The following is a 23,601-nucleotide window of genomic DNA, read 5'->3' on the forward strand; positions in this document are numbered from 1 at the left end:
GTTTAACCGGTAACGCCGGTGGTCCCCGGGCCCAGGGCTCCCTCACGGCAGGGCCGCGTTGCCCCGGCAACCGCGCGGTGCCAAGATGGCGGCCGGGGCCGGGCAGGAAGGAGGCTGAGGGATGGGGAGGGGGGGGAGCGGGAAGATGGCGGCGGGCGGGGGCGGGCTCTATGGCGGCGCGCGGCCGAGGCTGCGCACACGTGGCCCCTCCTCCCTCGGGCTGCGGGCGCTGCGGGTGCGGGAGCGGCACCGGCACCGGCATGGGCGTGCATGTGGAGACCATCGCCCCCGGCGACGGTGAGCCGCGACCCGCGCCCATCCTCCCTCCTCATCCACCCCGTTTCCCCCTCTCCTTTCCCCCTTCCCCGCCGGTCCGGTCCCGGTGCGGGTCCCGGTCCCGGTGCGGGTCCCGGTCCCGGTGCGCTGACGGTGCGTGTCTCCCCGCAGGGCGGACGTTCCCCAAGCGCGGCCAGACCTGCGTGGTGCACTACACGGGTGAGTGCCGCCCGCCAAGGGGCCCGCAGGGCGGGGCGGCCCCGACCGCACCGGCGAACGGGCGGGGAGGGTCCGGTTGCCTCGGCCCTATCCGGTGCCCGTGGGACGCGGTGGGGGTGCGCGGTCTGCGCCCCGCTCCTCAGCCCCGGCAGCTGCGGGGACCCCGGGCCCGGCCCATGCGGGAGGCGCGGTTGGACCGCGGCGCTCCCCAGGGGAACCGGGAGGGTCCCGGCCCGCTCCGCGGGGCTTTACCGGGGGAGCAGGAGGGGGATCGGGGATCTGGGTGTGCCCGGGCGGGAAGGGGGGGGCCTGGCTGTGCCCTGTGGCCGTGCGGAGGCTCCGGAGGTCCCCGTGGGCGCCGCCGCTTCCCACCCGTGTCCAGCCCTGGTTTTGGGGGTGCACCGGGAAGCGGGATGGGGGGGGGTGGAAATGGGGACCCCCGGGCGGGCAGGGCCGGTGCCCAGCGGGTCCCAGGGCACTACGGGCCATGGGGCGGTGGAGCCAAGGGCCCCCACGCTGTGGAACCCCCGGGAGCCTCGGGGTCTGGAATGGGGTCCCCGTTTCCAGAGGCCCCTATAGGGGTGCAGCCCCCTCCCCAGTGCCATCCTCGATGCCCCTTCTCCCTTGTGGGGTGACAGCCAGGTGCCCGTGGGGCAGGTGCAGACCCACAGCGCACCCCGGGCTGAGTTTGGGGTGTGTGGGATTCCCATCCCATGGGGAGCCGTGGTGTGGGTAGCATGGGGCAGTGTTTGGTGTCTGGGTATAGCCCTGTGAGCCAGGGAGGGGCATGCTTCACACAGTGTCCTCCATCAGCCTTCAGCGAGCTTGAGGGGAAAGAAACCAACCTTGGGACCCCCAAAAGCGCTTTGGGGGTCACCCCAGGGGTCTTCTCTCCTCCTCGGCCACCCTTTGAACAGCTCTGGTGGATGGGGGTGGCTGCTGTGCTCTGGGTAGGAACGAATTGATGCATTTGTGGCTGTTTCTGGCAATAACCCATTCCCCTTCCCACCCTCCGCTCACCCCCAGCGGGGTCTGAGGGCACCCATCTCTGCAGAGCAGGACCCAGGCCCCCGGGGGTGCTCGGTGGGCACCCAGCCCATCGCCCGCTCCCCTGCCTGCCCTGGCCTTCCCGTCCCGCTGTCAGGAAGCAGAGGAAGCAGCTGGGTCTGCCCCGGCCGCCCCGTTTCCTCCGCCGGTGCAAGAACAAAGAGAGCCTGGCAGGCAGTCAAGTGGCTCCCGGTGGGCCAGCGCTGCCGCCTGCCAGCCCTGCTGCTCCCAGCGCCATCGCTCCCCTCCCGTCGTGCTCGGCCCCAGCAGAGCTGCTCACGGTGGGTGCCCACGTCCCGGTGCTTCAGGCAGAGCCCAGCGCCGTGGCTCGTTCCGCACGGGCCCCCCCCCCCAGCAGCAGCACTGAGCTCCCGTGCGTGGGAACAGCTCCTGGTTTCCTTTCCTCCGGTTGTTTGCTGTTATTGTCTCCTTTTGTCCTTTCACCCCCTCCCAGTTCCCTCTGCAGGCAGCTTGGGCCCCCCCCAAGCTCGGCAAGCAGCAGAAATCAAACCCCTTCAGGCCCTGATGCCGTTTGTGTTGCTGAACGCTGCGGCTCCTGCAGCCCTGTGAGAGGCCAGAGCGGGGCTTGGATCTCAGGGAATGTCAGAACTGCCTCTGGTTCTCCAGCCCCATTGCGGTGCTCATTGATCCCAGAGCAGCATCAGGTGCTGTTCACCGAGGCTCCTTCCAGGGCCTGATGTCAGCTCCATCCCCGGCTGCCCTTTACTCCCATGTAGAAATCTGCAGGCTCTGGGGAGATCCAGCCCATGGTGTGCTGAGATGGGTGCACAGCCAGTCAGCTCCCCCTGTGATGGGTTATGGATGTGCAGTGATGCCCTTAAAAACGAGGGTTTGGGGTTAAAAAATGGTGACCAGGGATGAAGAGCGTAGGGAGTTGGTTTGATCAGCCATCCGGCCCCGCCGGGAGCAGCCATTTCATCCCAGAGGTGAGGGCTGGACACACAGATAGTCCTGATGCAGGAAGGCAGCGCCTGGGAGCAGAGCATCCTCTGAGCGGGTTGCTCGCGCTGGGATTGTGGAAGTGGGATCAAATCCATTCCTTCGGTCCCAAGTCCCCTCTCGAGGTTGCTGCAATGGCTTTTGATGTGAAATCAGCTACAGAGGGCTGTTAAAGAAGCTAAATCAGGATAAAGTTCCCCGATGAGTTTGGGGCTGTGTTGGGAGCAGATTGATGGGCAGTGGGATGCAGGCTGGGGAGCAGCAGCCCTGACCCCTGCTGTGGGTCTGGCTGCCGGGGCAGTGGATGCTGGGCTCCTGCGGTGCCCCACAGCGCTGCTGGGGGAGGCTGGGGCGTTGCAGCCAGCATCTCCCGGCTGCTGCCTGCCAAGTGTGGCAGAGACCTGGCAGGGCCCCGCTGCCGGCACGTCTGAGCTGGGGCTGCTCTGCAGAGCCCCCATCTGCAGGGCTCTGTGCTCCTCCTCGGGGGGGTACAGTCCAGCTGAGGTCTCCAAGGGGGTCCAGTGGTGGGAGCTGGGGCTTGTGGGTCCCTGTAAGCCATTGCCATGGGCTTTGCCCTTCTCCTGGGGCTGGTGGTGCCAAGCAAAGGGCCCTGCCGGGATCTGCGATGTGCCAGGGGCTTTCTGCTGCTCCTGCTGCTTTGCCAGAGGATGCTTTGCTTTGTAATAGTGTTAAGATCTTGTTATCTCCTTGCTCGGGGATGGCAGGGATGAGGAAATGGTTGCTCATACTTGTCCAGGGCTGGAGAAATCTCCCAGGAGGCTCACGGGCAGAGGAGGCACCTGAGCTGAGGATGCTGTCTCATCACAGCCTCTTTGTTTTCCTCACTGGTGCGATGGGGGCGTATAGCAGCCCCGTGCTGGGCAGCAGGGACAAGCTCCTCTGTGTGACCTTTGCCATCCTGGGCTGGGAACAGTGAGTGATCAATATCCCTGTGCTGCAGCCAGCTCAGCCCATTAATCCCCCTTTTCTGCAGCCAGGGAGCTGCCGGCTCCAGAATGCTCCCCAAGGGTGGATTTGCCCCACAAGCACCCCTGTTTGCTGAGACAAGCAGTGGGGCTGTGCTGCATGCACTGGGGTTTAGCTCTGTGGGTGCTCAGGGGAAGGGTGCCCGCAGGAGCTGTCCCTGGCTCATTGCAGTGCCCCAGGGCTCGGAGCTGAGCTTGGGGTCAGCCGGGGCTGCGGCCGAGCGGCGCTGCCGGTGCCAGCAGCGGGGCCTGTCCCGTGTCCCGCTGCCAGCGGCCCCGCCGGGCGGGAGCAGAGCCAGGGGACGGCAGTGGGGAGCGGTGCCAGGCGGAGCTGGGGGCAGGTTCAGCCACAAGAGGTTTATCCTGGCAGGAGGAAATGAGGAAACTCCGCATCCACTTTCCCAAGTCCAGCTCGAAGCCCCGGATGGGGGAGGTTTTGCTTTCTGTGACACGAAAAGCTTAATTCTGGGAGAAAGGAGAGCTGCATCTTCCTGCAGCCCAGCTTTGGTGCTTGTTACCCTTGCAAAGGTGATGTGTTTGTCCCATTCCCTTCTTCCCATCAGTGTCTCCCATCCCCGTGGTTTTGTGCCATCGTGGTGCGAGCAGGGGCTGAGATGCCCCGTCCCATCTTCTGCACAGATGCATTTTCTCTTGTCCATGATGAAGGGAAATCGCTGTGCCCCACGTGCTGCTGGGTGAGGTTGGTTGTTCAAGACTATAGAACGGTTTCCAGCTGGGAAAACAGGTTTGAGGGCTGTTTTGGGAAGTGAAGAAGTGAGAAGCATTTGGAGGAGAGCTTAATATTGCCCTTGCTGCACAGGGCACTGCCTGCATTAGTGCGGAGCTGTAGCTGCCTTACAGGAGCAGCAGTTCCGCTGGCCAGTGGAGTTTCTGCTCCTATAAGGCAGCTCCGGCTCCAAGATTCCCCAAGAAGGTCAGGCAGGGAGCAAGGGAGGGGAGGAAATTCCTCCTTTGCTCGTGCTGGGGAGTTATATTTAGCCCTGGGGATATCAGCCCTGCTCAGCCCTCACCACGCAGCGTGTGCTGGGGGATGTCCCAGGCAGTGCTTGCTGCTGCCTCTCCCTGTTGTCATTCCTGGGTTTGGGAATGGTTTGGCTGAGGATCAGCAGGACACAGCTGGGCACGGGAAGGGCTGGAGGCTGGTGCCAGCTGGGATGGAGCACCAGAGCCCTGGCTCGTGTTTTGGGTGCCTGAAGACGGAAGCCTGGCTGAGGAGCGGGGGCTGTGTTTGCTGGAGGGATTGGAAGTGCCGGGCCTGATCCTGCTGCCTGCTAAATGGCTCACAGTGGTGCTGCAAGGGGAGGAAGGTATTTTCACCCTACTTCCATCTTCTCCTCTCATGGAAGAGCAGAGTTTATAGGTCATGGAAGGAGGGGCTGGCCACTCGGGAGGAATATAAGGCTGCTGCTAGAGGATGTAGGAAGGCAGCTAGGATGGCTAAGGCCTCCTTAGAATTAAATCTGGCCAGAGGGGTCAAGGACAACAGAAAGAGCTTTTTCAAATACATAGCTGATAAAACTAATACCAGAGGCAAGGTTGGCCCACTGGTGAATGGGATGGGTGCCCTGGTGACAGAAGATACAGAGATGGCAGAGTTATTGAATGCCTTCTTTGTGTCAGTCTACTCTGCCGGAGGCAGTCCTGAAGAACCCTGTACTCCTGAGACCTCAGATGAAGTCAGGTCACTGGAGCGGTTTGCCTTAGTCCATGAGGAATGGGTTAGGGACCAGTTGAGCAATCTGGACATCCATAAATCCATGGGTCCAGATGGGATGCACCCGCGGGTGCTGAGGGAACTGGCGGAAGTCATTGCTAGACCACTCTCCATCATCTTTACCAAGTCTTGGGAAACGGGAGAGGTGCCTGAGGACTGGAGGAAAGCAAATGTCACTCCAGTCTTCAAAAAGGGCAAGAAGGAGGACCAGGGTAACTATAGACCGGTCAGCCTCACCTCCATCCCTGGGAAAGTGATGGAACACCTTATCCTTGATGCCATCTTAAGGCATGTCAAGGATAAGAGGGTTATGAGGGGCAGTCAACATGGCTTTACCAAGGGGAAGTCATGCTTGACCAACCTCCTAGCCTTTTAAGAGGAAATAACATTGTGGATGGATGATGGCAGAGCGGTGGATGTGGTCTACCTTGACTTCAGCAAAGCATTTGACACAGTCTCCCACAGCATCCTCATAGCTAAATTGAGGAAGTGTGGCCTGGATGATCAGGTAGTGAGATGGACTGCAAACTGGCTGAAGGACAGAAGCCAGAGAGTTGTAGTCTATGGGGCGGAGTCCAGTTGGAGGCCTGTATCTAGTGGAGTGCCTCAAGGGTCAGTATTGGGACCAGTATTATTTAATATATTCATCAATGATTTAGATGAGGGAATTGAGTGTACTGTCAGCAAGTTTGCTGATGACACTAAGCTGGGAGGAGTGGCTGACACGCCAGAAGGCTGTGCTGCCATCCAGCGGGACCTGGACAGGCTGGAGAGTTGAGCAGGGAGAAACTTGATGAAATATAACAAGGGAAAGTGTAGAGTCCTGCATCTGGGCAGGAACAACCCCAGGTTCCAGTATAGGTTGGGGAACGACCTGTTAGAGAGTAGTGTAGGGGAGAGGGACCTGGGGGTCCTAGTGGACAGCAGGATGACCATGAACCAACACTGTGCCCTTGTGGCCAGGAAGGCCAATGGCATCCTAGGGTGTATTAGAAGGGGGGTGGTCAGTAGGTCGAGAGAGGTCCTCCTTCCCCTCTACTCGGCCCTGGTGAGACCGCATCTGGAATATTGTGTCCAGTTCTGGGCCCCTCAGTTCAAGAAGGACAGGGACCTGCTGGAGAACGTCCAGCGCAGGGCGACAAAGATGATTAAGGGAGTGGAGCATCTCCCTTATGAGGAAAGGCTGAGGGAGCTGGGTCTCTATAGTTTGGAGAAGAGGAGACTGCGGGGGGACCTTATTAGTGTATATAAATATATAAAGGGGGAGTGTCATGAGGATGGAGCCAGGCTCTTCTCAATGGCAAACTATGATAAGACAAGGGGTAATGGGTATAAACTGGAACACAAGAGGTTCCACTTAAACTTGAGAAGAAACTTCTTCTCAGTGAGGGTGACAGAACACTGGAACAGGCTGCCCAGGGAGGTTGTGGAGTCTCCTTCTCTGGAGACATTCAAAACCCGCCTGGACACATTCCTGTGTGACCTTATCTAGGTGTTCCTGCTCTGGCAGGGGGATTGGACTAGATGATCTCTTGAGGTCCCTTCCAATCTCTAACATACTGTGATACTGTGATCTGTGCTTGATCCCAGCCCAGAGGAGCAGCCGGGAGCAATCCTGCCCTGCCCCACATGATGCCCTATGGGTGCTGGTGGGGTTTCCCCTCCAGGCTGTCCCATGGAGGTGTTTCCCAAAGGAAAAGGAGTCTGAGCTACGGAAGGTCTTTGACTCAGGCCCATGTGAGCTCTCTTGGTGACTGTCGCCTGCTGAAGCTGCCAGGTCACAGCCTGTGTCTGTGTCCCTGTGTCACCATCATCTCCCTCCTTCTCGCTCCCAGGTATGCTGGAGGATGGGAAGAAGTTCGATTCCTCCCGCGACAGGAACAAGCCGTTCAAGTTCGTGATGGGCAAGCAGGAGGTGATCCGCGGCTGGGAGGAAGGCGTCGCTCAGGTGCCCCCTGCATCCCTGTGTGTGAGCTGTGCCCGCGGCGTGGGCAGGGACCGCTGCGTGCGGCTCCTCTCTTCTCCCATTCATTCCTCCCTTTATCCCCCTGCGCCTGCCGCCCGCCGCCCCCTCGGTGCCAGGGCTGTGAATGTCCCCTTCTGCGTTGCCACCTGGCACGTGGCAGGAGCCGAGCCGGGCCGGGCCCGGCAACACCTACGGCGCGGCGGTGACTCAGCGCTGACATTTCCCCACTGAGGCAATTGCGAGTGGCGCGGCGGGAGATGGAGCCTGGCATGCGGAGCCCACACGGAGGGAGGGTTCTGGGCATGGATTCAGCTCCCGCGTGGCTGCAGCCAGCTCCGTGCTGCTGGGGACATGCACGGGGGGCTGGGGGCTGTAGGGGATATCCCGGCTGTGCCGTCGCTGTGTGAAAGACATAAAGTCATGGATAGGTTGGGCTGGAAGGGACCTTAAAGCTCCTCCAGCTCCAACCCCTGCCACGGGCAGGGACACCTTCCACTGGAGCAGCTTGCTCCAAGCCCCATCCAACCCATCACTGACATCCCTGTTTCTTCCCCTGCCCCAGATGAGCGTTGGCCAGCGGGCAAAGATGACCATCTCCCCAGATTACGCATACGGCTCGACCGGGCACCCAGGGATCATCCCACCCAACGCCACTCTAATTTTTGACGTGGAGCTCATGAAATTGGAATGACCCCAGCACCCTGTCCTCGGGTAAGGAGGGGTGCTCTGCAGGGGTGGTGTGGCCTGGGGGTCACTCAGGACCCCCATCTTCTGTCTTGCACTAGTGTGGGGAGGTGGGATGGAGCTGGGGGCAGTGGGGGGATGAGAAGCAGAGGGGCAGGTTTCTGGCTGTGGGTACAAGTTGCACTCAGGAGGTTCCTGAGCTGAGGGTCACTATGGTGGCACGAGCAGTTCCAGCCTGGCAGAGCAGGTTAATGGCATGGAGGTGTTGCAGTGCTGGTTGACCAGGCCTTGGTTCCTTGGGTTGTGTTGCTGCACTTCTGGGCTCCACTCCCTTGTGCTTCTCTTGCTGCTGCTGTGTGGGTCCTGTGGTGCAGGCAGGATGGGGTCTGTGGGTCCTGCAGTGTGGGCAGGATGGGGCTGTGCTGTGGGGTCTGTGGGTCCTGCAGTGTGGGCAGGATGGGGCTGTGCTGTGGGGTCTGTGGTCCGGTGGTGTGGGCAGGATGGGGTCTGTGGTCTGGTGTGGGCAGGATGGGGCCCTGTTTCCTTGCCTTCTCCTCCGATCTCTCGGTGCAGTTTGGGATGGCAGCTCCATCCCCGGAGCCTGCTCCTGAGCTGCCCTCCTCTCTCGCAGCAGGTTTGGCACATGGAGGAATCCAGAATCTCAGCTTCAAGACAAGTGCACATGACTTTGTACGGAGCTTTTCCTGATAGCCCACTACACTCGTTGTATAACCTTCCACCTTGATTGAATGCCTTTGGTCACTAAGCTTTGCGTCTGACTCTTCCTCCTTGTATCGTGTTTTTATGTCTTTTTAAACTATACGCCGTAAACCTCAACTCTTTTTTGGGTCAAATTCTTCATCTTTTTGTTCCAGGTATAGCCTACGTTTTACCAGTAGCACGCAGATGGGCTGCCCTTAGCTAGGAGTCATTTGAACAACCAGAAACCTGGTAGATAACTCATTTTGGTGCAGATCTCATGGTGGTTTCAAACCAGAAATTGCTGCTGCTGCTGCAAAAGCCATAGCAGAGGGAGGCTGTCGAGGCTGAATGGATGCGGAGAGCAAAGTAGTGCTGGGATTGTGTGTTAGGTCCCTGCCTGGAACCAGGGCAGCGAGGGACAGGAGGGGACACCGTGGGGTTGCTCTGCTCACTCGGCCATCCCACGGTGAACCTTCCTCCTGCCCCTCAGCCCGCTTTCAGATCGGGTTTCCATCCTTGCTCCTCCACACCCTGAATGTTCAGAGCTTACATTGAGCTTAAAGGAGAACAGCAAAGGGAAGGTGCTGCCTGCAGGGGAGGTGGTGGGGAGTCAGAACCTTCTGTCCCCCCTGGGGAGGAAGCACCAGCCCCGGTCGTGCCCGCTCTGAGCACACTGGGACCGTTCTCCACCTGATGCTGGTCATCGCTGCTTGCCTGCTCCCATCCGATGCAAAGCTTCCCGCTGCTCCCTGCCTGCCCCTGCCTAGTGATGTGCTCAGAGACGTTCCCGCTCCCTCCTCCACCGCATAAAGGTACCCACTTTTATTCTTGCAATAAAAACGCTTTATGCTGGCTTTTCTCAGCACCGTGTCCTGGAGGTTCTTCCCTCGCCTTTGTCTGTCGCTCAGCACAGTGGGAGCTGGGATCAGGGGGTGCTGTGGGTGTCGTTCTGTGCCAGGCTGATGAGATGCTGTGGGTGCTGTGCTGGGCTCATGGGTGCTGTGAATGCTGCACTAGGGTTCATGCCATGTTCGTGGGGTGCTGTGGTTGCCATGCTGGCATCACAGGATGCTGTGGGTGCTGTGCTGGGCTCTTGGGGTGCTGTGGGTGCCATACCAGGGTTCCATGCCAGGTTTATGGGGTGCAGTACATGTACCAGGGCTCCATGGTGGGCTCGTGTGGTGCCGTGCTGGGCTCACCCAGTGCCATGGCAGCAGGAAGGGCTCTGCTTCTGGCTGTGCTGGTTTGCTTCGGCGTGAGGCTCTGGTGCTTGGCCCTGGGAGCACCAAGTGGTGCCCAGGGCTCACTGGGCTCAGTGGGGAGGTGATGGTGGCCTCTTGGAATCTGAATCATCAATTGCCTCGCCATAACCTATCCACGCAGCCTCTTGCCCTCGCAGCTGTGACTCAGCCTGTGCCAGAGCATGGAGTGTGGATGATGATTCTCCAGGGTCCCTCCAGCTCCGCAGCAGCACATGGATCCATCCCTGTGCATTTGCTTTGGTGCTTTCTGGAGGCTGGACATGGCAGTGGGTGACACGGAACCCCCGGCAGCTGGGATCTGCAGGCCAGAGAAGCCTTTCAGGGGTTATTTTGGTGCCTTTCTCCATGGTCTCCCCCTTGGTGGGGCTCCTGTGCCCCGTGTCTGGTGTTTGCTGCTCCACGTCTGCTGGTGGTGGTTCTGTGTCTCACAATGGGGGTGCTGCTGGGTGCCAGCTCCCAACCCCTCCCAAAACGGCCTTTGCTCCGTTGGCCACGATCAATAATGGCGACTCCCGAGCGGGTTTGTTGGGAGCAAAGTTTGTGTTTAATGGTGGAAAACCTGGATGGGACTTGGGAACAGCAGTGCTCAAACGGCATCACAAGGGATAGCGGCCATGCAGCCGTGGGCACTGCCCTTCGTTGATGCTCAATTAAGCAGCACAGGGAGCTGGGGGGGCACCAGCCCCATGCCCTGCCCTTCACTGCAGCCATTTCTGGGTGGAAGCTCGCAGCCAGGTTGGGTTTCTCTTCTGGCAAAGCGTTTCCTGTGACTATGAACTGGTGCCAGGCAGTGCCATGGCTCCGGCTGGGAATCAGCCAGGGCTGGGGGTGAGCCCAGTGCCCTTGGGGTCCTTCCAGCTCCGTTTCAATGGGGATGAGGGGTTTGGGACAGGAACCCCCCTGCTCCGGCTGCTGCAGGACCTCTCCCTGCTCTGGGCTGGTCCTGGCGCTGGGGCTGCTCCTGTCCTGGGCTAAATATAACAGCAGTAAATGGAGCACTTCCTCCAGGGCTGGCACACAGCAGCGGAGGAGCCGGGATGTGCCCGGCTGCTGCTCCGTGGTGGGACTGGCCCCTTGCTGGCACGTCCTGGGCTGGTGCCATTGGCGCCGGGCCCGGCTGGGTGCCCGTGGGACCCAGCTCCTGAGGACAGGGTGCTCGGTGGCATCCGTGGTGCTGGCAGAGGGATGCCGAGGGCTGGATACCATGGGTGATGTCCCATGGCAGTGAGATGTGGAGGGCTGGACCCCAGGGTGACACAGTGATGCCCCATGGCAGCGGGATGCCCGTGTGCATCCCGTGAACTCCACACTCGCTCGGTTGCTCCATCAGGACTCCCACAGGGCCATCACACCCAGCATGTGACGGATGGAAGGGTGCGGGACACGGTGTCACGTCACTGCATCAGCACCATGTGCCCAGCAGTGAGGAGCCAGCCCCTGCTCGGGGATGCTCATGGTGGGGACCCCACTTTCAACCCCTGGTATCACCCTTGGGACCCCACTTCACCCCCCCCCAGCAGCACCCTTGTTCCCTGGTCTGAGGCACCAAGCTCTGATGGGGCAGTGTGTTGGCATGGGCAGGATGGGTGATGCAGTGTGAATGGGGTTCCACAGCCCCATCCCTGCCCCCGCAGGATGCCCAAACTCACTGAAAACCATCCCCATCCCTGTCCCCATCCTTGTCCACATCTCTGTTCCCATCCCCATCCCTGTGCAGCTTTGCCTTCACCTTCCTCTTCCTCACCTGTGCCCTAGCTGGGGTGACAGTCAGCTGAGCGGCCAGGCCCCTCCCTGGGCTGGGCACAGCTATAAGTGCCCGGGGCCGGGCAAAGGGTGGCAGAGGGAGCCGGGAGCTGCTGCAGGTGAGTCCGGGGCTGCCAGGCTTGGTTTTGGGGGACACTGCTGTGGGGCCTGTGCTGGGTGTGCCCCAGAACCAGCTCGGTTCCTGTGGGGCTCAGAGCTGGGTCTGGATTTAGCCCCCACACCCTGAGTTCCGGTGATGTGTTCTGGGGCACACGATGCCGTGGCACAGCCTTGCCATGGGCACGGTGTGAGGGGCACGGTGTGAGGGGCAGAGGGGACTGGTGGGGGGTTCAGGAGGCTGTTTCCATGGGATATCCCACTCCTGTGTTTGGTGATGCTGGAATGGCCTCATTGGACAGGGGGATGTGGGGAGCAGGACCCGCTGGCAGCCAAGCAGAGCCCATGGTGCCAGTGCCCGTGTCCCAGCCACCAGGAAGTGGTGGAGCCCGTGGCCCCGGTGACCCGGCTCTGAGTCACTGCAGAGGCTGGGGGTGACAGCCCGTGTCCGGCGCACGGGACCAGGCACACTGAGCCGGGCGGGACAGAGGCACCCATCCCTGATCCCTGCATCCCCATTCCCAGGCACGGCCAAAGCAGCGATGGCGACGCTTTACCCCTCCCTCGAGGACATGAAGGGCCACCAGCTCCTGCAGGTCAGTGCTGGCGCAGCAGCGTTAGGGGGGGTGAGCTGGATGCAATGGGTGCCACCCCTCTCGGAGGGTCCCCAGGGTGGGTGGGCAGCGCCTCAAGCAAGCCCCATCTCCCTGCAGGCGCAGGCAGCAGCCGGGGTGAGGACCCCCCCCACGACCGTGGTGCCGGAGAAGCCAAAGCTCAGTTCAGACACCGGTAACGCGGGTTGGGACCGGCTCTCCCTGCCCGGGGGCTGTTTGAGGGGAGGGGGGATCAGTGCTTACTATGGAGGGCTCAGCTGAGACCCCTCACATCTCACTGCATGGGCAGAGGATGGAGTCTGGGGGGCTCCCAGGCAGGGAGGCAATGGCCATGGGTTGGGAACCCCCCTCCCTGAGGCCACCCCGTGTCCCCGCAGCACCGCCCGTGCTGTACCCGAACCTGGACGAGCTGGAGAGCTACATGGGGCTCGCCCTCTGCAGCGAGGAGATCCAGAAGAACCTGCTCCCGGAAGGCAGCAGCTCCGTAGGTGTCCCCGTGCCGCAGCATCGCTGCCGAGCGCGGTCCCCCTGCAGCTCATCCTGCCCGGGCTGGGATGCGGCATCCCCCGAGGGCCGCTCCCACCCTGACCCCCGGCTCCATCGCAGGCCGTGACCCCCCCCGGCCCCCCCCCGGGGCAGGTGGTGGCCCCCCTGAGCGGGAGCAGCGCAGGGCTGCGGCGCGCGGAGATCAAACCGGGCGTGCGGGAGATTCACCTCTGCAAGGACGAGCGGGGCAAGACGGGGCTGCAGCTCAAGAACGTCGACCAGGTGAGGGCTATGCATGGGATGGGGCACCCTGGCATGATGTATGGGACATGACCCGGTGCACCAAGGCATGGCAATGTGTGGTGGTAAATGGCACAGCGTAGAATCACAGCATCCCAGAGGGGTTTGGGTTGAAGGGACCTTAAAGCTCATCCAGCCCCAACCCCAGCCACGGGCAGGGACACCTTCCACTGGAGCAGCTTGCTCCAAGCCCCTGTGTCCAACCTGGCCTTGAGCACTGCCAGGGATGGGGCAGCCACAGCTTCTCTGGGCACCCTGTGCCAGCATGGTGCAGCCCACCCCGGCGTGGGCCATGGCACAGTACCCACCAGCGCGGTGCCATCGCTCCCCCCTGTCCCCAGGGCATCTTCGTGCAGCTGGTGAAGGCCAACTCGCCGGCGGCGCTGGTGGGGCTGCGCTTCGGGGACCAGATCCTGCAGATCGATGGCAGGAGCTGCACGGGCTGGAGCAGTGACAAGGCGCAGCGGGCGCTGAAGAAGGCGAACCCCGAGAAGATCGTGATGGTGGTGCGGGACCGGTGAGTGCTGGTGCCGGCAGCACTGATCCCGATGCTGATCCCGGCGCTGATCCCGGTTCTCCCCGCAGGCCATTCCAGCGCACTGTCACCGTGCACAAGGACAGCACCGGCCACGTTGGTGTTGTGGTGAAGAAGGGGAAAATCGTGTCCCTGGCCAAGGACAGCTCCGCTGCCCGCAACGGGCTCCTGACCCATCACTACATCTGTGAGGTGAATGGCCAGAACGTCATCGGCATGAAGGTAGGGGCTGCACAGCCACGGTGCCGTGAGGAGCATCCCATGGGATGGGGGCACCCCATGGAGCCACCGATCTCTCCCACAGGACAAGCAGCTCATGGAGGTGCTGGCAGGGGCCGGGAACGTGGTCACCCTGACCATCATCCCCACTGTGATCTACGAGCACATGGTGAAACGGTGAGGCCATGGGGCCATGGTGCCCACCCCAACCCCACTGGGGTGCCCCAAGGGTGCCTCTCCCTACTAAGTCCCCATTCCCTGCGCCCAGGCTCTCACCAGGGGTGGTGAAGTCGAGCATGGACCACTCCATCCCTGACCTGTGAGGACATCGCTGCTGGAAGCTTCGTGGGCTGCTGAAGGTACCCCACAGATCCTCAAAGGAGTCCCTCATCCCTACAGCCGCCAGTGGCACCTCCAGCCGGTGCTGCCCTCTCCTGTCTCGCATCGGCAGGGATCCTGCCATCCCCATGTTCTGGGGCAGACGCCAAAGGCTGGCTCCAGCCAAAGCAGACACAGACCCAGCGACGTTTATTACATCCACCAACAGAGAGCGAGTACAGGACGAGGCGGGGGGTGAGCAACAAGAAGGGGGGGGGGGGTACAGCTTTGTCAGTTCTGTATTTAAAAAATATATAATATAGATTTGTCTTTCAAATATAATCAGTACATTTATTTCTTGGCAAAGCTTTGGGCAGTCGGACAGACGCGAACACACAGCCACAAACACATTGCACAAGAGGCGGATGCCCCAGCGCCCGCCCTGGCTCCCACATCCATCACCCAGCACTGGGAGCTGCATCCCCACCGCGGCAGAGCCACAATAGGGACATGGGGAGCGCAGGGAACACAGGACATGGCGCGTGTCCCATGGGAATGCCACTGTTGGGGCATCGCCGCTCCATGGGCAGTGGAGTGGGGGTTGGGGGGGGGGGGAACACCGTTAGTTCAAGTCACGAAGAACCCACTGACATTCATGGGGGGAGCCCAAGTCTTACTCCCGCCGGACCCCGCTGAGCAATCGTCGCTGTCGCTGCTGCTCCAAAGGGAAAGACAAGGCATTTTGTTGGTCCAGAGGACATCAGCAAAGTGGGGATGGGGCTGGAGCAGGAGAAGGCTCTCAGCCCCTACCCGCATCCCTCCCTGCAGCCCCAGCTCCAGCACAGGGATCGCCAGTGCCAAAACCACTGGAGCCTCTGGTCCAGCTCCATCGAGGCCAGAGCCCAATCCCTGGGCTTCAGTTCGTACCCAAACCAAAGTGAATCTAGTGCAAAGCAGGGGGAGGGAGGGAGCCGGGCTCCCCCTGGTTCAGGGATGCAATGGGGGCCCCCATCCCGGCCAGGGGAGGAGGATGGACACCAGAGCAGGGCAGCAGGCCCTGGTGAAGGTGCCCCATGGGCTCCACCACCTCCAGCGCTGGTCCCTGTGTCCGGGCAGGTCCCCCCCACCCTCCTGCCCACAGCCAGACTTTGCTGTCATGGTGCAACCTGCCTCTGGAGCAGGAAATGCACCCGGAGGGTCCCACCGCACCCCCCAGACCCCTCCTGCTGCCATCGCCCACCCTGGGGCCGGGCAAGGACAACCGAAAAGCAAGTGCAGTGATGGGAGAGCCCACCCGTGGGTGCAGCCTCCCCCAGCCAGCAGCAGAGGGTCCATAGGGCAGGGTGATGCTGGCGCTCACATCCTGCAGCGCCTCTTGGCACCTCTCTCCCAGCCCCATCTTTCCCTCACCCAGGACAAAGGATGCGGGGGGGGGGGAACAGCGCACCCCAATGCACCCACAGACCCCCCCCATCCCCTTCCCACCCGCAGGGCCGCATCCCTGCACTGAGCAGGGACACGCTGGGGCTTTACAATCAGCAGTCGGGTCCCTGGGGGCGGTCGGGGGGCTCTTGGTTGGGGGGGGATCAGGGCTGGGCGCTGCCGCCGGGGCTGGCGACGGGGCGACAGCCCATCCTGCGGATGGAGTGGAGGGCGACAGTGCAGCAGCCGCGCAGCAGGGAGCTGATGTTGTAGATGGGCTGGCCCTGCCGGCGCTGCGAGCGGCACAGCCAGGCCACCGTGGGCACGGCCGGCACCACCACCGCCAGCAGATCCACGATGAAGTGGCGGCTCCAGTAGCTCTTGGACGGGGGCCCCTCGCAGCCGGGCACCTCCGGCGGCTCCTCCTCCGCCGCGCAGGCGATGGCCACCGAGGCGCTGGCGCTGGGGGGCTGCCGCACGGCCGGGTTGGTGCAGGGGACGGTCCCCCCCTCGCCGCCGGCACCCATCACCGCGGCGTCGGGCTCGGCCACCAGCAGGTCCGTGGTGGGGTTGGAGAGCTCGGGGACGGGCATCGTGTCTTCCATCTCGGACACCCAGGCCGAGGTGGGGCTGCCCAAGCTGCAGGCTTGGGACTTCATCACCTTCTCCAGGATGGTGTCCAGGTCGGGCTGGCAGGGCACGAAGTCCGTCTGGATGGCCCGTTCCTGCATGCAGCTCGCCTGCACCCCGGCCTCCGCGCTGCCCCGCAGCAGCTTCTCGTAGGTGGAGCTGGGGGGCAGGCGTGGGCCGGGCTCAGCCCCCATCTCCAGCGAGTCCGTGTGTCCGGGGGCATCCTCCATGCCCATGAAGCCGCTGTCGGCCCCCTCGTCCACCGAGATGGTTTGTGAGCCCCCCACGTTGCGGTCCCCGGCCCCCTGGTCGCTCAGCTTGGTGTACGTGGAGCTGCGGGTGAGGGACCGCGCTGGGGACCCCCCGGCTGACTCGCCAGCCCCCTCCTCCTTCAGCGCCCCGTTCTGCGCCACCTCCATGCTGTGCAGCAGCGTCTCCAGCTTCTTGTTCTGGATGTTGATGTCCACAAAATACTTCTGGAGCCCTTTGTCCTTCTCCAGCAGGTTGTTCTTCACCGTGTCGATGACCTGCTTCAGCTGCTTGATCTCCTTGCGGGCCTCCTTCAGCGCCAGCTGGGCCTCCACGCGGTGGCATTCCTCCTCGATCCAGTCCTCCTGCATACGTGAGAGCTGCGTCTTCAGGTCCTCGATCTCAGCATCCCTGTGGGAGATGGGGAGGGCACGGCCATGGTGCTGAGCGGGCTGCGGGGCCAGCCCTGGCCTCACAAGGCCAGCACCGAGTTGGAACCCATCAACCCAGTAGCACTCATCACTGGGACCCAGGGATGGATCCAGTGGCTCGGGGACCCTTGGGAGCGATGCTGCAGAGCCCAGGGCTCTGGTAGGTGCCCCGGGTGGGTGCGTGGCAGCTGGCACAGCAGTGAGGACGTGCCTAAGCCCGAGAGGAGCAGATGGGGATTAACCACCCTCTGATGATGAAATTCAGATACAGCAGAGACTTAACCAGGGGCATGGGGCAGAGCAACCACTGCAGGTGGAACCTAAGTGCTCTGCAGCCCCCAGGTCCCAGTTGGATGGGGATGCCCACGTGCCTGCAATGCCATGGTGAGGCTGTGAACACGGTGCCTGGGCACAAGCCCAAGGCCAAGCTGCAGTGGTGGGAACCAGGAATTCCCAGAAGCATCAACATCCCGGTCCCATACAGGAGCTGCTGGTGGAGGTGGCAATGCCAGGACCTGTGCCAGGGGATCAGTGCCCGCTGCCCCCATCCTCACCTGTCCTGCAGCCGCTCCTGCGTGTCCTTCAGACGTGCTTTCAGGTGCCGGATGCACACCTCCTTCTGCTGCAGCGGGGTCAGGTACTGCTCCGGCGTCGGCGGCTTTATCCCATGGTTGTCACTGCAGAGGTTGTACTTGGCCGAGCGCCTGTGGGGACACATGGGTCACTCATTGCTGGTGCCAGCATGGGCTCACGCAGGGGTCCCAAGGGAGATGCCTGCTCTTGGGTTGCTGGGAGCATCCCAAAGGAGCCCTGCGGGCAGGAGGGGCAGGGTGGGTGTCTCCTACCACACTGGTGCTGCCCATGGCTGCAGAACTGCAGGATTCATGTGAGTGTATGAGGAGAGCCAGGAGCAGGCGGGCACCGAGGTCTCTGTGCCCAAAATGAGCTTTCCAGTAATGGCAGATGCTGATGGAGACCCCAGGATGGGATCTGCCTTGTCAGGGATGGAGGTGGAAAGTGGGTCATGGGTCTGGGATGGAGCAGGTCTGGAGCTGGCAGCTGTCCTGCCCACGGACAGCAAGTCAGAGCATCCAGCATCCGCCCCGGGCTGGGCCAGCGGCACATCTGGACCCCCCCTCTTGCCACTGCCGGGGTGGATGAGGTGATGACTGCGGCCTGAAGCCCAGGGGAGCACTGGGAGCAGGGGCTGGCCCAGGACAGGGCTGCATGTCTGGGCTGGGGGGATGCAGAGAGCTGAGCACAGGATGCTCCTGCACTGCTGCAGAGTGGCCCAAAGCCCCTGTGCATGGCAGTGGTGTGGTGGGGATGCTCTGTGCATGGCAGCGGGGTGGTGGGGACACTGTGCACAGAGCAGGACAGCCCAAGCCCTATGCATGGTGGCAGCCTTCGTCCACAGACATAAGCCTCATGTTAGGAGCAGCCAGGCAGGTGCATGCCTTGCAGCACCCCATGGCAGCAGGATGACCACTGCTCCCTGATGCAGCGCACGTGGGCTCTGATCACCAGGTCACCCTCAGGCCCCTCATGTCCTCCCACATTTGATGCCATCTCAGAGCTGGGAGGTTTTTGGGGACAGGCAGGAGCAGCAGAGCCCAAGGACAAGCCAGGCCCCATCCCACAGCTCAGAGCCAGGCTGTTCATGCCTGGAGCACACCGAGAGCTCTGACCAGATCAGGCAGCGCAATGGGATGGAAAAGAAGCTCTTGCCCACCACGGCTTCGGTCCTGAAGGACCCAGGGTGCCCTCAGAGCACAGGAGGGACGCGTGCAGCGCGCAAGCCACAGCCACGGCAGGAGCAAGGGACGGGTGCTGAGCTGCCAGGCAGGGGGACAGGGAGGGAGCAGACACCACAACGACAGCAGAGGGGTTTGGAGAGGGATGAAGGGGTCATTGGGACACAGCAGCGGCTCCGGCTCCCACAGCCGCCGTGGCACAGCCTCGCTCCACCGGCCCCTGCGCTCCTGTCCCAGCGGCCCCGGTACCACGGGCGCTGCTGCCCCGGCCGGGGGGCCGCGGGTGATGGGGTTACCTTGGGGTGGGGCTGCTGTCGCTGCCCTTGCAGGAGCCAGAATTGCTGCTGCTGCTCAGCGAGGAGGTGCCGTAGGTGTCCCTCCCGGGGGGCGAGGGGCGCCTGGAGGCAGGGAGAAGAGGCTGTGTCTCAGGCCGAGTGGCTGAGGGCGCTGAAGACTTAAAGAAGGAGGCAAAGCCACTCCGTCCATAAACCCCGCGACTGCCAACCACCACACCGAGAACACACAAGACAAGAGGACAAAACAAACAGCAGGGATCAAAATGGCACGGACATGGTGACGGGCACGAGGCAGGGCTGAGGGGAGGGGGGGGGATGCCCACCCGCTTCCCTGCTCCCAATGTGGGATCCCCTGGATGCTGCACAGCATCCCTAGCACAGCAGGAGCCCCTCAGGAGTGCCCTGGGAGCCTGGCAGAGCTGGAGGCACCCCACTGCTGCTGCAGGGCAGCACTCACACATGGGCAGAGCTGCCTTTGCTCCCTGCCAGCGCTGATGGTGGCACCCAGTGCCCGAGCAGCAGCAGCCCAGGTCATGGAGACACTTGGAGAGGAATAAAAGCTTTTTCACCCCTCTTGTTCTTGCTCAGTGCAGCTCAAGGAGCGGCTGCCCAAGGGCTGACCCAGCCTCACCCAGTGCCTGCACCACTGCCGGGGCCCTCGGCCACCGCCTGCCATTGCCCGGCTGTGGCAGGGATGCACAGGGAGGGATGCAGCACTCAGGGGGCTGCGTGCACGGGCAGGGAAGTGCCAAAGCCAGGCTGGGCTCATGCTGCAGCGTGGCTGCTGGTGGTGAGGTGGGGATCGGCTCGTCCCCTCCCTGCGCCTGGAGCCTGAGCCATATTCACCTTCGGGATCCGGTGGACGAGCGTCGGCTCCCCGGCAGGGACATGGCCACAGCACCGCGGGTCCTGGGCACGAGGAGCTGTGGGGTAAAGGCAACAGAGAGAGGAGGTGAAGGCAAAGAATGGCCTTGGGGAGACGGGGACCAAGCAAAGGTGAGCCCCTGCACCACGGCACCAGCTTAGTCCCCAAAGCCTCCTGTACAGATGTGAAGGCATCCCCTGCACATCGGGGCTGTGCCTGACTTCCGTGGTCCAGTAATGCCGGGATGGTGCAGGCCCGAGGTCCTATCCTGCAGGGGATGCTGTGGGCACAGGCTGAGCACTTTCTTAATTTGTAAGGCAAAACAGAAGTGTAACAGGTCCCTGCCCATGGTCTGAGCCCCTTTCCCACCAGTGTCCAGGCACGGGATAAGCTTTCCCCTGGCCCAGGTCCCCTTCCCTGCAGGCAAAGGGAGATCTGGAATGCAGGGTGCCTCAGGGCTGACACCTCTCAGAGCAGAGATGGGACAAGGGCTGTGACCCCCAGCCCTGGCCCAGGCAGGGTCCCCGCAGCAGCCTGGGACCTGCTTGTTCTTAAGTGAGTCAGAACCAGGCGTGCTCCAGTGAAAGTGGGTGAGGAAGCCCAGATCCGGTGCGATGCGGCAGCAGCAGCAGATAATCCCTTGGGAAACACAGAGCCCGTTTGCTGTAAATAAATAGGCCACATCCAGAGGCTCGCGACCTGCTGGAGCTGCTTGAAGAGGCAGCACCTTGGGATGTGATGGGATGTGAATGCTGCAGCAGAAGGGAGCTACAGAAAGCATCTGCTCAGCACATCCATCCTGCTGAGCATCCCATGGCACTGCTGTGCTCACAGGCTGTCAGGGATGATGGCCAGGATGCCACTGAGCCCTTCCCATCCCCATCCCATTCACAGTGCTGGTATTTAGCCCACATTCTGGCAGCTCCAGCCCAGAGCAATGCGGGCAATGGGACCAGCCAGCTCATAACTGATGGACAACTGGAAACACCAAGTGCTGCTGGGCCCTGCTCCAGGGGAGCACAGGGAGGAGGACAAGAAGAGGGACAGGAGCAGAGGAGCACAGAGAGTTGTCCCCAATGCAGCCTTTTGCATTTGTCACCCCAGGGCTGTTTTCTCCAGCTACCTCCTGCCTAATGCCCAAAGCCCAGAGCAGCCAGCCCAGGCCTCTCCTCTGCCCAGGATTCACTACTCCCTGACCCCAAAACCATGAAGAGCCCAGCGATGCAGAGCAGAGAGCCCAGACCTGGCATACCCAGTGCCCCACACTGGGGGGTGCCAGCACAAGAATATGGGGGTCCTGTTGCTCCCCTCTGGGATGGATTTGCCGGGGGATGACCCAGGGGTGACAGCTTTGCCCTGTCAGGAACTGCTGCCAGGTCCGTGGCGTGCACGGCTGGGTGGCTGCAGGCTCTGCTAATACAGCAGCGTGAATCAGCATCCAGAGCTGAGCTGGCCCCGGAGCATCCTCCAGCAGCTCCATGCGGGGCTGCAGCGCAGCGCAGCGGGGCCAGCCTGTGCCTTGCTTTTCCTGCTGCAGGGAGCGCCCCAAGCAGCTCCCAGGAGGGCTTTAAGGACATTCATGGCCATGGAGGTTAACTCCTCTCGCAGCCGCAAGCCCCGTGGTACCCATCATCGCCGCTGCCTCCTGCTCTTCCCTGGTCACAGCAGTTACCCCCATGCCAAGGGGTTCATCCCTCCTCTGCTCCATTAACACCAGGTCAACACCAGCACCAAAAGAGCACACGTGCATCCAGCACAGGGGCTGGTACCACGCCGGGGGCTCCCACACTGCACCCCAGACGCCTGCAGCAGCATCCGCAGCCGGGAAGGGCTCTGTGGGGAAGCGGGATTCAGCCTCGCGCCTGCTGAGCTCAGTTCCTCCTCCTCCCACTGCTGCAAACGCGCCCGAGCCCACGCTCGGTGCCTCGCATGGCACCAGATTTAGGGTGAGAAGCTCGGAGCAGCTCCGTGCTGCTGCCAGCAGGCACCAAGATCCCATGGAGGGGTGAGCACCATCCTGCACCCTACCCAGGTCCCCCTCTCACAACGATGCTGAGCTGTGCATCCCTTCCCCGCGTACCGGCTCTGCCCAGGCTGCCCCAGGGCAGCTTGAATTTAACCACTGGTAATAAATAAATCATCACCGTCCTTATTCCTAGAGAATGAAAGGGCCGTTTCGGCCTCCCCAAAAGCCTGGGGCTGCTGAGGACAGGCAGGTTGGGCAGACTGAAAACACACCTTCCACATGGGACATGGTTAACTTGCGCCTAACAACAGAGGAAATCACTTCTCTGCCCTTAGAATGACCACTACAGCAACTACCAGGACAAGCAGCTGCAGAGCGAAGGGGGCAAGAGGAAACCCAAGGTTATCTTATCAAGGGAGGAAGAGCTCTGGTGATGAGCAGGGGGGTCTGTTCCTGTGGCTGTTCATTGATCAGGAAAAACAAATGGAAAGGAAATGAAAAGCATTCCAAGAGGAATAACTGCATCCCTGAGCACGCTGCCTGCTCTCCAGCAAGGAAGACAACAGCAGCCATGAGGGCCAGGAATCAGGGAAGTAACCAAGAGCAGGTCACTAACATCTGAAATCCATCCAATAGAATCCCAGCCTGGTTTGGGTTAAAGGGACCTTAAAGCTCCTCCAGCTCCAACCCCTGCCATGGGCAGGGACCCCTTCCACTGGAGCAGCTTGCTCCAAGCCCCTGTGTCCAGCCTGGCCTTGAACACTGCCAGCGATGGGGCAGCCACAGCTTCTCTGGGCACCCTGTGCCAGCGCCTCAGCACCCTCACGGGGAAGAGCAGTGAAACTCCCGGCTCACAGAGAGGCCCCTTTGAAAACAGCAGCACAAAATGGGGCTCATTCTGTGCAGGATGAGCTGGGGGGATTCACGCTAAATAAAAGCAATGGACCTTGATAAGGAAACAGATGGAGCTACAGCATGAAGAGCTGATACCCACAATGGGGTGGGACAGAGCACAGCGGAGCACAACAGAGCACCAGAGCCTCTTGCCCCAAGGAGAGGAGGTCCCCGCATCCTGCGCTGGGGCATCGGTTGTAACCACTCCGAGCACTCTGTGCCTGCTGTGGTCAGACAGGGATAAGCAGGCATTGCCCCTCCTAGAAGCTTCCTGCATGGGACACAGGGCCATGGGGCCCCTGGAGAGACCCTCGCCATCGCCTCTGATGGGTCCTCAGCTTGCTCCTCTGGGGCTTTCACGACTCCAGGCTCTGCAGCTTCCAAAGCATCTTGTTTTGCTCAATCTCTGCAGGGTTCAGCGCTCATCCCATGCCCGCGGGGAGCACACAGGACAGAGAGGAGCACGTGGAACCCTCCGTCAGCCCTGGCCCAGAGCAGCAGCCACCGCACTTCCCTGGATTTCTTGCTCTCCTTTAGCGGGGTTCCCTCCCCTGCAGATTCCCGGACACGTCCTGTGCTAGGAACGCTTTGCAGCAGTGGCACCGAGCCCAAGCGTCTGAAAGCAGCTTCACCGATGGTGGAGAAACCTCAGGAGAAGAAGGGTGCATTCCCTGTAGATCCCCCCCCCACTGGGCAGGAGATATCCAGCCTTCTGGCATGAACAAGGTTAAAAGCAGAGAGCAACAGGGAGAGGGAAATCACAGCTTCGCTTTCCCAGGGAACAAAAAGCCCTTCCTGCCTTTCCGATTGCTTTTCCTCCACACTAAAAATAAGCAAAGCGCCCGACACGGCAGCCAAGCAGCAGCAACCTGATTTGGGACAGACCGAACAGCAGGGCCGGGGTCAGTGTGTGTTTGGAACGGGG

At 61.7% G+C, this 23,601-nt stretch overlaps 3 protein-coding genes across 4 annotated transcripts; 2 read left to right on the forward strand and 1 right to left on the reverse strand.

Moving 5' to 3' along the window:
• Positions 1 to 223: 223 nt before the first annotated feature.
• FKBP1A (FKBP prolyl isomerase 1A) lies at positions 224 to 9,437 on the forward strand. Of its 2 annotated transcripts, none has more exons than XM_080628159.1 (5): positions 224 to 297; positions 448 to 495; positions 7,059 to 7,171; positions 7,752 to 7,900; positions 8,505 to 9,437. In XM_080628159.1, the coding sequence occupies exons 1-4, from the start codon at positions 261 to 263 to the stop codon at positions 7,878 to 7,880; spliced, it is 327 nt and encodes a 108-aa protein (XP_080484285.1). In that variant the 5' UTR covers positions 224 to 260; the 3' UTR covers positions 7,881 to 7,900; positions 8,505 to 9,437. The 2 variants fall into 2 exon arrangements, with proteins under 2 accessions (XP_080484285.1, XP_080484286.1); XM_080628160.1 differs by having other exon boundaries at positions 8,508 to 9,437.
• A 2,740-nt stretch (positions 9,438 to 12,177) lies between these two features.
• On the forward strand, positions 12,178 to 14,384 carry SDCBP2 (syndecan binding protein 2). Its single transcript, XM_080627571.1, has 8 exons — positions 12,178 to 12,293; positions 12,411 to 12,486; positions 12,689 to 12,795; positions 12,918 to 13,079; positions 13,439 to 13,614; positions 13,683 to 13,854; positions 13,937 to 14,028; positions 14,120 to 14,384. Exons 1-8 carry the CDS (start codon positions 12,240 to 12,242, stop codon positions 14,172 to 14,174), a joined length of 894 nt encoding a protein of 297 aa, XP_080483697.1. The 5' UTR covers positions 12,178 to 12,239; the 3' UTR covers positions 14,175 to 14,384.
• A 1,371-nt stretch (positions 14,385 to 15,755) lies between these two features.
• On the reverse strand, positions 15,756 to 19,841 carry SNPH (syntaphilin; the record flags this gene model as incomplete). Its single annotated transcript, XM_080628046.1, has 4 exons — positions 15,756 to 16,881; positions 17,456 to 17,605; positions 18,952 to 19,152; positions 19,798 to 19,841. 4 exons carry the CDS (start codon positions 19,839 to 19,841, stop codon positions 15,756 to 15,758), a joined length of 1,521 nt encoding a protein of 506 aa, XP_080484172.1.
• Between the last annotated feature and the right edge of the window lie 3,760 nt (positions 19,842 to 23,601).

This window comes from Psittacula echo, assembly GCF_963264785.1.
Source record: "Psittacula echo genome assembly, chromosome: 12".
Lineage (NCBI taxonomy): Eukaryota > Metazoa > Chordata > Aves > Psittaciformes > Psittacidae > Psittacula > Psittacula echo.